Genomic DNA, 12,672 nt, shown 5'->3' with positions numbered 1-12,672 from the left:
GTTAATATACACCAGCGGATAGCCGGAAAGCATCTGCCCATGGCTGGACCACGGCAGGTTGAAAATGCTGCCAGTGATTATGTGATATAAGGAGTATGAGCGTGCCTATAGGGCAGGCAGGAGGGATGGTGGATGGGTCCAACAAACCCTGGACTTTCATACGGGAGTCTGCAGTGTAATCCCACCATGTCTACATCACAGTAATGGCATCCTAGAACATAAACAGCACGTGCAGAAGGATACCTAGAGAGTAATATGTAGACACTGAAGTCCACTGCAAAGCATCAACATGTATCAACTTTGGATGAGAAGATGTTGGTAACTGAACCCTAGTTGTGCTCTCAGATTGTTTCCTCTGATAATTGCTAGAATACACCCACCAAATGAGTGTTTCCCCTTGTCCCACCCTACTGTGCTGTAACTACATGCTGTGATTGGTGCATAGAGGTCGGAGAGGGCTAAGGTTAGGGCAAAGAGGTCATCTTTAAGGTTAGTACAAACCAGTCCCAGCACAGTAGGGCAGGACTAGGCAGGTGCATTTTAGCATCTGCTGTCCCAAAGTAGCCAAATAAAACAAAACAGCTTTTGCAAGTTAAATATTAGCCACTCCAAACTAACTATAAGCTAGCTAACAAGCTAAAAATAACAACAAATTGTTAAATCCAAAAAGTACCACATAGCTACAGAAAACATAACCTCTTTGATGGCCTATACTTAATTGTTCAAAATGTGAGTATGAATTAAGATACTTTTTACACATTTGTGCAGGAAGTTTTGCAATTTTGATTAAGCTTTGTTTCCAAGAGTATTTATTTGTGCGTTTTTTTTTTTTTTTAGAAAGGAATTGAAGCTAAGCCGTGCAAAAATTGTAGCTTTTTTGTTGAGTCTTAACTTAATATTTCTATGAAGGTTTATGATTGCGGCTTTAGATTTTTCAGCAGCAGTGCAGCGCTATCCTGCCTCAGCTAAAGTTAGCTCCAACTCCAGTGGAAACAAACACGCCTACGCAGCAGAAGCGAAGCAGCAGGGCGGAGGACAACATCCTTTAGGCTAACCAGCAGAGGCAGCATCCACCCTGCTGAAGTGTCCGTGAGCAAGACACCGAATCCCTTTCAGCTCTGCCACTAGCTGTAACTGACCCTCTGCAGTCTGATCTGCCTGCAGCCGAGAAAAGGTGAATATCCCTACGGGGATCAAATATCACATTATTATTACAGTATGCTACTTACAAGCCATCTACAGTGCTTCCTTCAATCCCACACCATGGAGAGTCATATCTCAGTATCACTAGAGCAGGATGTGTGTGTGCGTCTATGTATAACTGTGTGTGTGTGTTCTACCACGCCGCTCTGTATCACCCTCCATCATCCTGAGTTGAGGGGTTGTGGTTCCTAGAGAAGCACTTTACTTAAATTAGACCCTCAACGGCTCGACACGCAGGTGTCAGCGTATGTGTGTGTGTCTGCATGTGTACTGTATGTGTGTGTGTGTGGGCGTCAGACAGACAGTCAGTGTGTGCCAGTGTGTATATGAGGGGGAAGAGACTGAACAAGAGAGAAGAGCGGGATCAGCAGACAGCGAAAACGAGAGAGAGGCAACAAGGGAGAGAGCGGGGGAAGAGAGAGGAAAGGAGAGAGCGAAGTAGGGAGGGAGGGAGGGAAGGATGAGCGAGGGAGCAGGCGAGAGAGAGGATGGGAGGCTATGACAGAGCGAGGGAGTTAGAAGAGAGAGACAGCAGGTGAGAATAACCTAGTGTGACCTTATTTCAGCATGGCTTTTCCATTCTTTATATTCCCTCATTGCTGTAATATTTACACAGGAATAAAAGATTATTGGAGAGATTCACGGAGAGGAAATAAAGAGGAAGGAACGGCGGGAGAGAAGGGAAAATAAACTAAAGAAAGAAGGGAGAACAGGAGGCTGATGGAGGGGGAAGATTTCAGGGCTGCAACTAACAATTATTTTCAGTGTCAATCAGTCTGCCAATTATTTTCTCAATTATTCAATTAGTAGTTTAGTGTACGAAATGTAAAAATATAGTGAGAAAAGGCCTATTGCAATTTCTTGGAGCACAAGGTAATGTCTTCAAGCGTCTTGCTTTCTCCAAATAACACAATTGACGATGATATTAAAATGAAAAGTAGATACATTTGAGAAGTTGGAGTCAGTGATTGTTTGGTATTTTTTGCTTAAGAAATTGAAGAAACTATTGCTTGATCATCACAATAGTTGCATATAATTTCACAATGAGGAAGAAATAAAGGGTGCCATCAAACCAGCAAGCAAATAATTCCACACAAACAAATAAAACCTAAAAAACACTTTTAAAAAAGAACTCTATTTCTTTACAGTAGCCAAAAAATAGAAAGCCCATTAAAACCATGGAACTGGTAGACGCAGGCTATGCAACAATGCAATACAGAAGAAACACAATCAGTCATTTAACTGAGTAGTTGGGGTTTTTTTTTAATATACAATTTATTTAACTTATTTGTTAAGGCAAAATTGCCTAGCTTTTCATATTTCCAGTTGTTGCTTTACTTAGTTGTAAATTGAATCTGGTGCTGGGTAATTTGGGTCAGACATTGTTTTTTTTCTGACAAACACTTATCTGATTGAGAAAGTATTCTACAGATGAATCAATAATGACATGAATTTGTAGTTGCACTTGTAATTCAACACTATGATTTATTGTCTTTCATCAGAAACATATCCTGACATATGATCATGTTATGTTGTTGTTCGACAAATTCTTTACATGCAAAAGCAGAATAATTATTTAAGTTAATATTATGATAATGAGACACAGCTACCAAAAGAAGACAAATGTATGTTTTCATTGTAAACTGTAAGCAACTAAGACAGAGCTTTACTTCTCGACTGGATGCACCAATTATATACACTTAAGAGGACAGTTTTTACACAAAGCCAGAATCATACTGTACATCCAGAAATCAGACAAATGAAGCTAAAAGTGCTGACATTTTGGGACGGATCAGCAAAACAGATGCCTGGCTGCCAAATATGTATCTGCGTGTCACAACTGAAGAGAAAACCCACGAGACCGCTCCTTTGTTCTCCTGATTTGTGTTATACATCCACAGGATTGAACTGTTTCAGATGCATTTGTCCTCTTGTAAATATTTATCTATTTATTCCTATGAAGTATTCAGAAATGTGTAATTTAGCTTTGGCAACAACGTTAACATCCATGCCACTTAAGCTTATTTGATTTTTTTTGAAAAAAGACAAGGCTAAAACAAATGAAATAGCCAATGAAACACAGACAAGACCAACACTAAGGGGTTCTGATGAAGCAAGATGTACAAACACACCAAGCACACGCATGCAAAAGCAGAGATAAGTGTGCGCACTCACACACAATAGACATCTCTATATTATGCATGCACACATGCTTCCAAACATTACAAAAACACACATCAAAACGACCGGAAAAGACAGTAGGCGGTTATTAAAGAGACAAAAGAGGAAAAATAGAGAGAAGGAGAAGAGACACTTTACCAGCAATCAAAGATGCAGAAAAGAGACGGAGGGAGAAGAAGAAGTAGATGCAGAGAGAGAGAGAGAGAGGGAGAGAGAGAGAGAGAGAGAGAGAGAGAGAGAGAGAGAGAGAGAGAGAGAGAGCGATGCAAAAAGGGAGAGTGTGCTTCTAATCAGCCCGGATCCAAAATTTAGACAGGCACACACAGAGGCACAAGCAGTCCCAGTAGGATTAGGACCTCAGCACTGTGTGTGTGTGTGTGTGTGTGTGTGTGTGTGTGTGTGTGTGTGTGTGTGGGGTGTGCACATCCCACGAGACTGATTAGCCATGAATGACTGATGACGGATCTTTGTTGTTGTTTTTTTGTGTTTTTTTTCCCCATCTCTCTCTCTCTCTCTCGTGCTCTTTTTTCTTGTTTTCTTTCTCACTACTCTCAGCTCGGGCAAGAGCATGGGAGGGGATTCTCACACACACACACACACACACACACATACATATAAAGCTGCACACAGCTCCATGTATATTCAACGAAGGCTCCTGAATATACTTAATGCTTTCATGTGTGTCACTGTGTAACGATCCATGCTGTTCCACACAGCTGCTTCTCTCTTTTTCTTACCCCCCCTTCACACACACACAAATGCACACACACACACACACACACAGATATGAACCTTTTTCCTATGTAAGAGCACATTAGCTGTCTTTCACACCAGACTCAATCTGTTCAATCAGCAGTGTGACTCAGAGAGACTCGACAGGTCCAGGATTCAGGAGGCAGTCTGACCACTCTGCCTTCTTTAACCTCACCTCCAGATGAACCTGCAGCCCCCTCCATCCATCTGAGCCCCCTGACAGCAAAACAAACTGGACATAGACCCGCCTGAATGGAGGCCATTACAATATGAATGAGCCAAACAGAGCTGAAATGAATCGAATAGAGAACCAAAACACAACAGCGGAGAAGAGGGCCCCGGCTGAGTCAAACAAGTCAGCTCGAGTGACGATGAGTCAGGCATAAATGTGACCCTGAGACGAATAAAAGCCGCTCGGTCTCAGGTGTCTGCGATAAGGGTTGCCGTGGTTGCACCGCCTTGCTTTTGCGGTATGCATTTTCAGGGGACCTGTGGATGTGGCGAGACTGTGACATCATGTCTGTCCCCCCCTCTTCCACAAGTGATGTCACCTCTCTGTCATGTCGTGTAAACAGGGGGATTGCCTTGACCCCTCTGAAGAAGTGAAAAGCCATAAAATAGCAGGGAATTATAGTGTCTGCACACACACACATTTGTGCAAAGCCACTTTCTTTTCACATATCTTGTGACTTTTTCATGCATTCATATCATGAATACCAGCCACACATTCACAGAAAACACCTTATAATGTAGTTTTAAATGCACACACACACACACAGGGAGAAACACACACTGCTCCCCCTCCTCCTGTACAGAGTAAGAAGCTGTTTTAGCCTTGTGTTTTGCGGGCTGTTTAAAATGTCATTTTTCTCTCGTTTCTCAGACTTCAAAGGCGTCGCGCTGAGCTCTCACTCCCTCTTGCCAAATCCTCCAATCGTTTCTGATTTAGTGAGTTGGCCATGGGCCGAGAAGCACCGGGACGGGCCCGTTAACAACCGGCCGAATGGTGGGGAAAAGGGGGGAGGCAAGAGGAAAGGAGGGTATTGAGGAGGGGAGGAGGGGGAGAAACAAATGAGGCAATGTGGAAAAGGAGTGGAAGCAGGCTGAAATTGAGACAGAAATAGGAGGAGTGCTGAGAGAAGCTGGTCTGCTAACAACGCAAGGAGGCGATGGGTGTGTGGGGAGTTAGACAGAGATGGGAGCTGGATATAAGAGGTGGGGGGATCGATTGGGGTGGGGGTGGGGGGTGGGGGTACTGTTAGGAGGAGGAGGAGGAAGGAGGGCTGGAGGACCACTCGAAAAGCTGAGAGGAGCGAACGCACAGTGAAGGGGAAGTGAAAGAGGAAAGCAGAAGGAGAGGAGAAAGAGGGAGGGCGAGCATGTGGTCAAAGACGGGTGGAGGGGAGGTCTGGCCAGTGAGGGACAGAAGAAGAAGAAGAAGAAAAGGGGGAAGAGGAGAGAGAGCGAAAAAGAGCACATGGACACAGGAAGTCTGGCGCTTTCCATTCACATGCCAAGTCATCAGATGGTGGTGTGTGTTCACACCCCGGAGATGTCGCAACCAAACGCACCCCACTCCCTTCAAATCACTGCTACCGACAATAAGCAGCTGTTCACATGTTGGATGAGAGTTGGAGATGAGACAAAAGTCCTCTGTCAGTGCAGCAAATGTGCCGCGGAACAAACGCACGCTTCACTCAACAACTCCCAACATCAAAAAGAGTTTCTGTTAATGTATTCAAATGTTCTATCTCTCCGCTGATGTGACCTTTCAGACGGTTCATATCTTGGTCACAGTTACACTGAGGTCAATTTGATTAGCGAAATATTCAGGAATATATTTAAATGATGTGCCATAGTTTGCTCGAAATATCAAAGCATACACAAGAGTCTAATTTGTAATGGAAATGCCTTTAATGACTTTACTGGCTTTACTTAATGACTTAATGCCTTTAATGCGTCAACACATTTCAAACAGTCGGACTCATTTAACTGATTTCTTTGGCCTTGCTGCATATTTTATTTTAAGTTTAGATAAGTGCAGGACTGATGTGGGTGTAAAATCATTTTTTTCCCCAATGTTTTGAGGTTTATTTAAAAAATTGTGTGCATGTAAGATGTGATTTTTCTTTCTTTTAAATATAATTTGTATGATGAGTGGGTTAGTTTTTCATATTACTGTTGGATTATTGGAGCACATTAAAATATGGTTATTTTTACTCAACATTAGCTACAACAAGCTTTACCTTTGAAGTGGCACAAATGTGCTGATCAAAAGGATACAAATAAAAATATAACAATAAATAAAAGGCATGAGACAATATGGACATTTCATGTCACAATTATCCTCTGTCTGAAAACACTTAACCATACATTTTGTTAAAAAAAATCATATTACATAGGGCTGAAAAATATGTCAAGATTATATCAATACTGTCATATAAGACTAGATAGTCATAGTTTTGGTTGTCGTATTATCTGGTGTTGTCTTTTCATTGTTTTATTGGCTGCATTACAGTAAAATGATGTAATTGTCTGAATTTAACAGATTATTCTAGCTGCTCTATTATTTTACTTTAACCACTCAGTAATTTTCTCCACATTACTGACGACTGAATGAAATCTCATTTCGTAAATATTTTATGAAAGCACCAAAAGTCAAGCCTACAATATTGCCAAATTATCAATATTGAGGTATTTGGTCAAAACCATCATGATACTGATATTTTCCATATGGCTCAGCCCTATTACAGAATGGGCACATGTCTTTTTTTAAGTGAGCATCCCTCTTACTGAAAAACAAACAATCTTACATAAGATTAAATCATAAAGCCCCCCCCCCAAAAAAACAGCAACAGTGTGCAAGTCTGGTCTTTCTTAACTGATATTCTCAGTAATGGGGATACTTACAATTATGTCAATAATGGAAATTTACCACAATCAACCTAATGTGGGTGTTTTTTAATCGCAGTCCACTTTAGTATCATATATCATCCCATCACTTATTGTTAACATTTGGCAACATGTAAGTTTAAATGAAGCTAGAAATCAAATTTTAGTTTGGGTCAACACAGCAGCAGTAATGTAAAGAAATAACTCTACGTCAAAACAGCCCATTATTGGTTCTCTATGGGTACTGGGTAAATTAAACCCAAAACTTGGTAAAATATTTATGTGTTTTTTTTTTTGAATTAAATTGACAGTTTACACTCTGCTCCTTCCTCACTGCATCCAATCGCAGCTCGGCTGGCTGCAGCCTCCACCAGCTGTCTCCTGCACACAGGGGGTCGTCTTGCATGCTGCACCCGGGATGTGCCCCTGTACCCTGGGTAGCGCTGGTGAGGTGAGGGGAGGGGGTTTGGGTCTGTCTGAGGCTCATCCACTGCTGACTCATCTCACACACATACACCAATAATATACACACACACACACACACACACACACAGGCGAGCGTCTCCTCTCTCTATTGCTTTCACTCTCTCGCACTCTTGAGAGGCAGCGGAGGCGGGAGGCTGAGGAGTCGGGGATGGCGGCCAGTGGGTGCCGTCAGGCAGTGGTAATCTGACTGGATTACCAACCAGGTGGAAACATTCAGCCTCTCGACTCCCTCTACTCCTCCTCCTCCCTCTCTTCCTCTGCTACATCCATCTATCATTTACATACTCAAATTCTCTTTTCACCCCAATCTTTCTTTCTTTTATAGGGCCTTTAACATTATCAGTAATCTGCACACACACACACACACACACACACACACACAGATATATGCACTGCAGACCTCTGTGTCTCTAATCGTACACACACAGAAACTTCCAAACCCACACACACACACATCATCATCTTTTCTCTCTACATCATGCAAGTTGTTGTGTGTGAAGGTGTGTGCAGGTAGGAGGGTGAAGGGGCGTGTCTTATCTGTGCTGCCATGATGATCAAAGCCAAAGCCAAGAAACTTCCAAGAGATGAGAGACATTACTGACAGCATCATGATGAATGGACAGGGCGGCTGCATGTAACACACACACACGCATACAGCTGCACACACATTTGCAGCAAAGAGTTGCAGGATTTAGCTGCAGGATCTTCACTAACAAGACTGAACGGGAAGAATGAAGAGGAAGGAGAGAGAGAAAAGGAGAAGAAAAAGGTCAAAGAGGAAAGATTGAGAGAGAAATGAAAGAGAGAAGCAGCACAGAGGTTATCTAGTCGAACCAAAACATTCTGATTATGGTTTATTACTTTTTCAAAGCACAAAACACAAGCAGCTTAAGATAGAACCCCTTTACTGACTCTGTGTGTGTGTGTGTGTGTGTGTGTACAGCTGTACGCACACATGTAACATGAATGGAGGTTCTTTCTGTCTGTATTACTAGGTCACACACACGCACACTCTCTCACACACATACACAGTCATGTAAACAAAAACCGTCTGCTGTCTGGGAAGTAACACACCTGTTCAATGACAAGCTTTGCCACGCCCTCCATAATACTGCACACCTGTGCTACTGCAGGCTAAACCTAACCTTAATCACACACACACACACACACACACACACACACACACACTCGCACAACTACTGCCCAGGGGCTAACATCACAGAAAAAAAAGGGAAGAAAGAGAGGGAGGCTGGAATAAAAGCAAAGCAGCGAAACAGGGAGGGGAAAGAGAGACAAAGGCTTTCCCACTGCTCCTATCAGTAATCTAAACGCCTGTGTAATATCATTGTGGGGTTTTATCAAATGGGGGCTGAATCTTATGGCGTTGGTATGCAGCTGTCATTCCATCACCTTGTCAAGCGCAACCATATTCAAGCGGACATCATGCTGATCTAAATAAGAGGCTTCAGCAAATTGATGGATTGCAGGTTTTCCGGGATATGAAGAAACAGGGGGGGAATGAGAGGTTTCCTTTTTTTAACTTTGAAATACTGTAAGTGATACACCCGGTTTGGTCTTATGAGAGGATGAAAAAAAAATGTGTGTGTGTGTGTGTGTCTCGTTCCAAAGATCTGAAACAAACCCCCCGTCGTAACCCCCCTCCTGCCCTGATATGGCCAACCCCACATCATATCTACCCCCTGTGCCGAGGCCTAGGGCCAGGCATACAGCTTTCTGAATCTCTAAGGGGGGCAAGCACAAAGGTAACCCCCATCCTAACCTCCCAGCAAACACACACACATACACACACACACACACACACACACACACCAACCCCCATCCCAAAACAACAATCCTCTATGCCCATCATGTCAGTCAAAACCCCATCAGGGACATGCATGGAGAGTCTGGGTATCTGGAATCTCAATACAGTGTCATGCACCTTGAGACCCAGTGAGAGGCCCTCTTGAATATATTTCAATAGCATTATCACCCCGCATTACTACGCCCACCCCCCTTTCAACATTACAGAATCATCTTTAAATTATATGTCAGCGGGTGGAAATATCAGTCAAAGTGGAGTATAATCTGTTTAAATCATTATGCAAGCTGGACATGTGTTTGTTGAAACAATCCCAACCACCAGTTATGGGTTTAAAAAAGGCTCTGCCATATTTTCGGTAGAATCATTTCAGGCACATTTAAAGGAGACATGCATTTAAATGTCTCATGAAATGTATTAAATATTCTATTAGTGTAAAATAAATTATAATGTATGATGTATTGTGTAGTGTATTTAGATATAATGTGGAACTCCAAAAATGTAAATTATTTAATATCTGTCATCCCATCTATATACATGTGTTGCAAAATAATACACTCTATAATACATTTTGTACATGTTACATTTACAAAAACAAAATTATAAGATGTAAAGATGATTAATTATTTAACACTTTATAATATATTTTAAAAATTACAAAAAAAATGCAAAGAAATCTTGTACATTATATGTTGTAATTTATTTATTTTTTATTTTTAGAAAATAGATCTTTACTAAATAATAGTAAAAATGAGAAATGTTCTTAAGTTTATAGTCATTTCTGATTTTATTTTTAAACAGCATGTGAATTAGCTTAGACCAGAACCGGGACCTCAAACACACCACATGTCAAACTACGTCACTTTATATTTCTGTTGTATTTCTGCACACAGTGCGACGAGCTCATGTTTATGACCGAAAATGTGAAAAATGTTGTATTTTGTTCAGAAATTTTAGGAGTTTGAATTCCGCTCTGGACGTCTGCAGTCGTCTTTTTTTGCTGTTGTGTAAAACTAATGAATATGCAAATGAGCAGAGACAGAGGATGTGTGGATCCTACACAAGACAGACGATATCATTCATAGGCCCGAGTCTCAACGTCTATTTAAAGAAGCCGCTGCATTTGCAAATGATAATTAATGAGATTTCTCATCGGGCACGTTTACATTCATCGGTTTAGTCCAGTTTATAGACACTGTATGATTTCGAGCAGAGGCTTCCTTTCTTTCTCTCCCTACACACACGCGCGCGCACACACACACACACACACACACACACACACACACACACACACACACACACACACACACACACACACCACCCCCTCCCCCTATTGAGACAGGATACCAAAGCTACTTGTTAAATCTAATGCATGCACTGTCAACCCATTCGCACCCCGTCACGTCCCCGCTCAATATAGAAACCGGATTTTCTGGTATTACCCGCACCTCTATTAGCCAGAGCTCCCCTCGCCCTCCCCCGCCCCCAGTTTGTGACCAGTACAAACCAGCATGTGCCCCCCGAACCCACCAGCACCAAAACCACCACGCTCCTGCAGCCACACGTGCAGGAGGAGACATTGCGCACAAAACTGCAGCCAGCTAATAGCTTTAATTTATTGTTTAATGGGAAATATAAGCAGTGGAATTACCCAATTCTAATTAATTACATCAAATGGCAATGATTAGTACTTTACTAATTGATGAAACCATATAAATCTATGACAAGATTATGCTGCTGGAAACGCCTAATAATCCCTGTGTGATAAAGACGAATAATCCTGGAATATTTCTAAAATCAGGAGAGGTTTAAAGTCAAAAACAAAAGAGGGAGGTATGCCGAAAATTCAATTTAATTTGACAACTTTCTTAAAGTGGGGAAATGTCCCACAGTTTTCAATATATTTTTTTTTACGTGAGCTGGAGCAGTAAACAGATCAATTATATTTATTTGTACACTGTTAAATGTTTGCCTTAAATTTAAATTACTGTCTATTAGTTGCATTACTTTCACAGTAAGCTACTCTATCATTTTAAATGACAATAATTTAGTACTGTGGAATACTAAGGTATTACTACTGTATTTTACAATAAATTACTGTAAATCTTACACATTTATATATGTAGAAACTAAGATGCTGATTTTTTTCCAGGATCTAACTTTAATATTTCACAGTAAAGTACTGTAAAAGTGATACAGAGACGCAAAGATGCTGAGATTATTTCCATGGTTTTAAAGGGCATAACTATACTATTTTACAACAAATCACTGTAAAAAAAAATATACACTTATAAAAATACACTGTAAAAGTATTGGACACAGTACACCGTTAATTACTGGCTATTAGTTGCATTACTTTCACAGTAAGTTACTATATAGCTCATATATTGAGAAATGTTACAGTTACATCCTGTAAAACCCTGGAAATAATTAACAGTGTACAAATAACATAAGGAAAACAGCTATGCCATAAACAGCTCATTAAATAGGGTAAAACATAAAACTCTTGAAGATGCCTGCGCATTTTTGCTAATTTCCACATGCCCACAAAGTCTGAGCAATTCCCTTCAACAGTAAATTCGTCCCAAAGAGCTTCTCAAGTTTTAACATGGAGAACATATGCTTCAGACAAAAGAGACTAAATGCATTTTTCAAACACGCACTTGTCTTTTATACACATGAAAAGAGCTGCATTCAAAACTGACCTGAGTGCGGACCCATGGAGAGGTGGGATGAGTAGTATTTCCCGGGCTGGAAGTGAGCGGGGTGCTGCACGGAGCCGTGGCCGCCTGGCGCCATCCGAGACGCGGCGCTGTGAACCAGCGCGCTCCGCTCCGTCAGGAGGTGGTGCGGAGGAGCGAAATCTCGGCTTTCCATCCCGGTGAGAAGCGATAAATCCCAAATCCGAAGTAAAAAAAAAAAGATCCGGAGGCACCGTAGGTCTCAGGCACCCAGATGCAAATAATCCCTTTTTATGAACTTCGGGCTCCCCTCGCATTGAGCGGAGTTTGGGCTTTGCAGGGAAGAAACTGAGTCCCCGTCATGTCCTACAAAAGAGAGAGCAGGAGACACGTCAAAGCGCTGACAATAATGAGCCAAGCAGGGGATGCAGTGCTGAAGAAAAGGCTGAGCTGAGAGACAGTCGCTGTTCATGTTTAGACAAACAACCAGCATTTACAAAAGCAATTCAATTTTCACAAAAAAAAAACCTTTTAAAAGACCACATTTACATATTATTCTCCTTGGTTTGGTGCTGTCCTCCACGTTTCGTGTATTTATGCCACAACCAGGAAGGTGAATAAAGTCTGTTCTGCAGATAAAAAGGTGGTGGAACT

General features: G+C 41.6%; 1 protein-coding gene across 1 annotated transcript in view; it reads right to left on the bottom strand.

The window, feature by feature from the left end:
* The window catches only part of bahcc1b (BAH domain and coiled-coil containing 1b), a 64,473-nt gene extending 52,124 nt beyond the window's left edge, over positions 1 to 12,349 (bottom strand). The window contains 1 exon segment of the mRNA XM_042507340.2: positions 12,043 to 12,349. Coding sequence (XP_042363274.2) covers positions 12,043 to 12,214 — 172 coding nt within the window. The 5' untranslated portion in view covers positions 12,215 to 12,349.
* Between the last annotated feature and the right edge of the window lie 323 nt (positions 12,350 to 12,672).

The sequence above is a fragment of the Plectropomus leopardus genome, chromosome 19 (genome assembly GCF_026936395.1).
Source record: "Plectropomus leopardus strain MGB_pleo_1.0 chromosome 19, ASM2693639v1, whole genome shotgun sequence".
Taxonomy (NCBI): domain Eukaryota; kingdom Metazoa; phylum Chordata; class Actinopteri; order Perciformes; family Serranidae; genus Plectropomus; species Plectropomus leopardus.
This window is presented reverse-complemented; position numbering and strand designations above follow the sequence as displayed.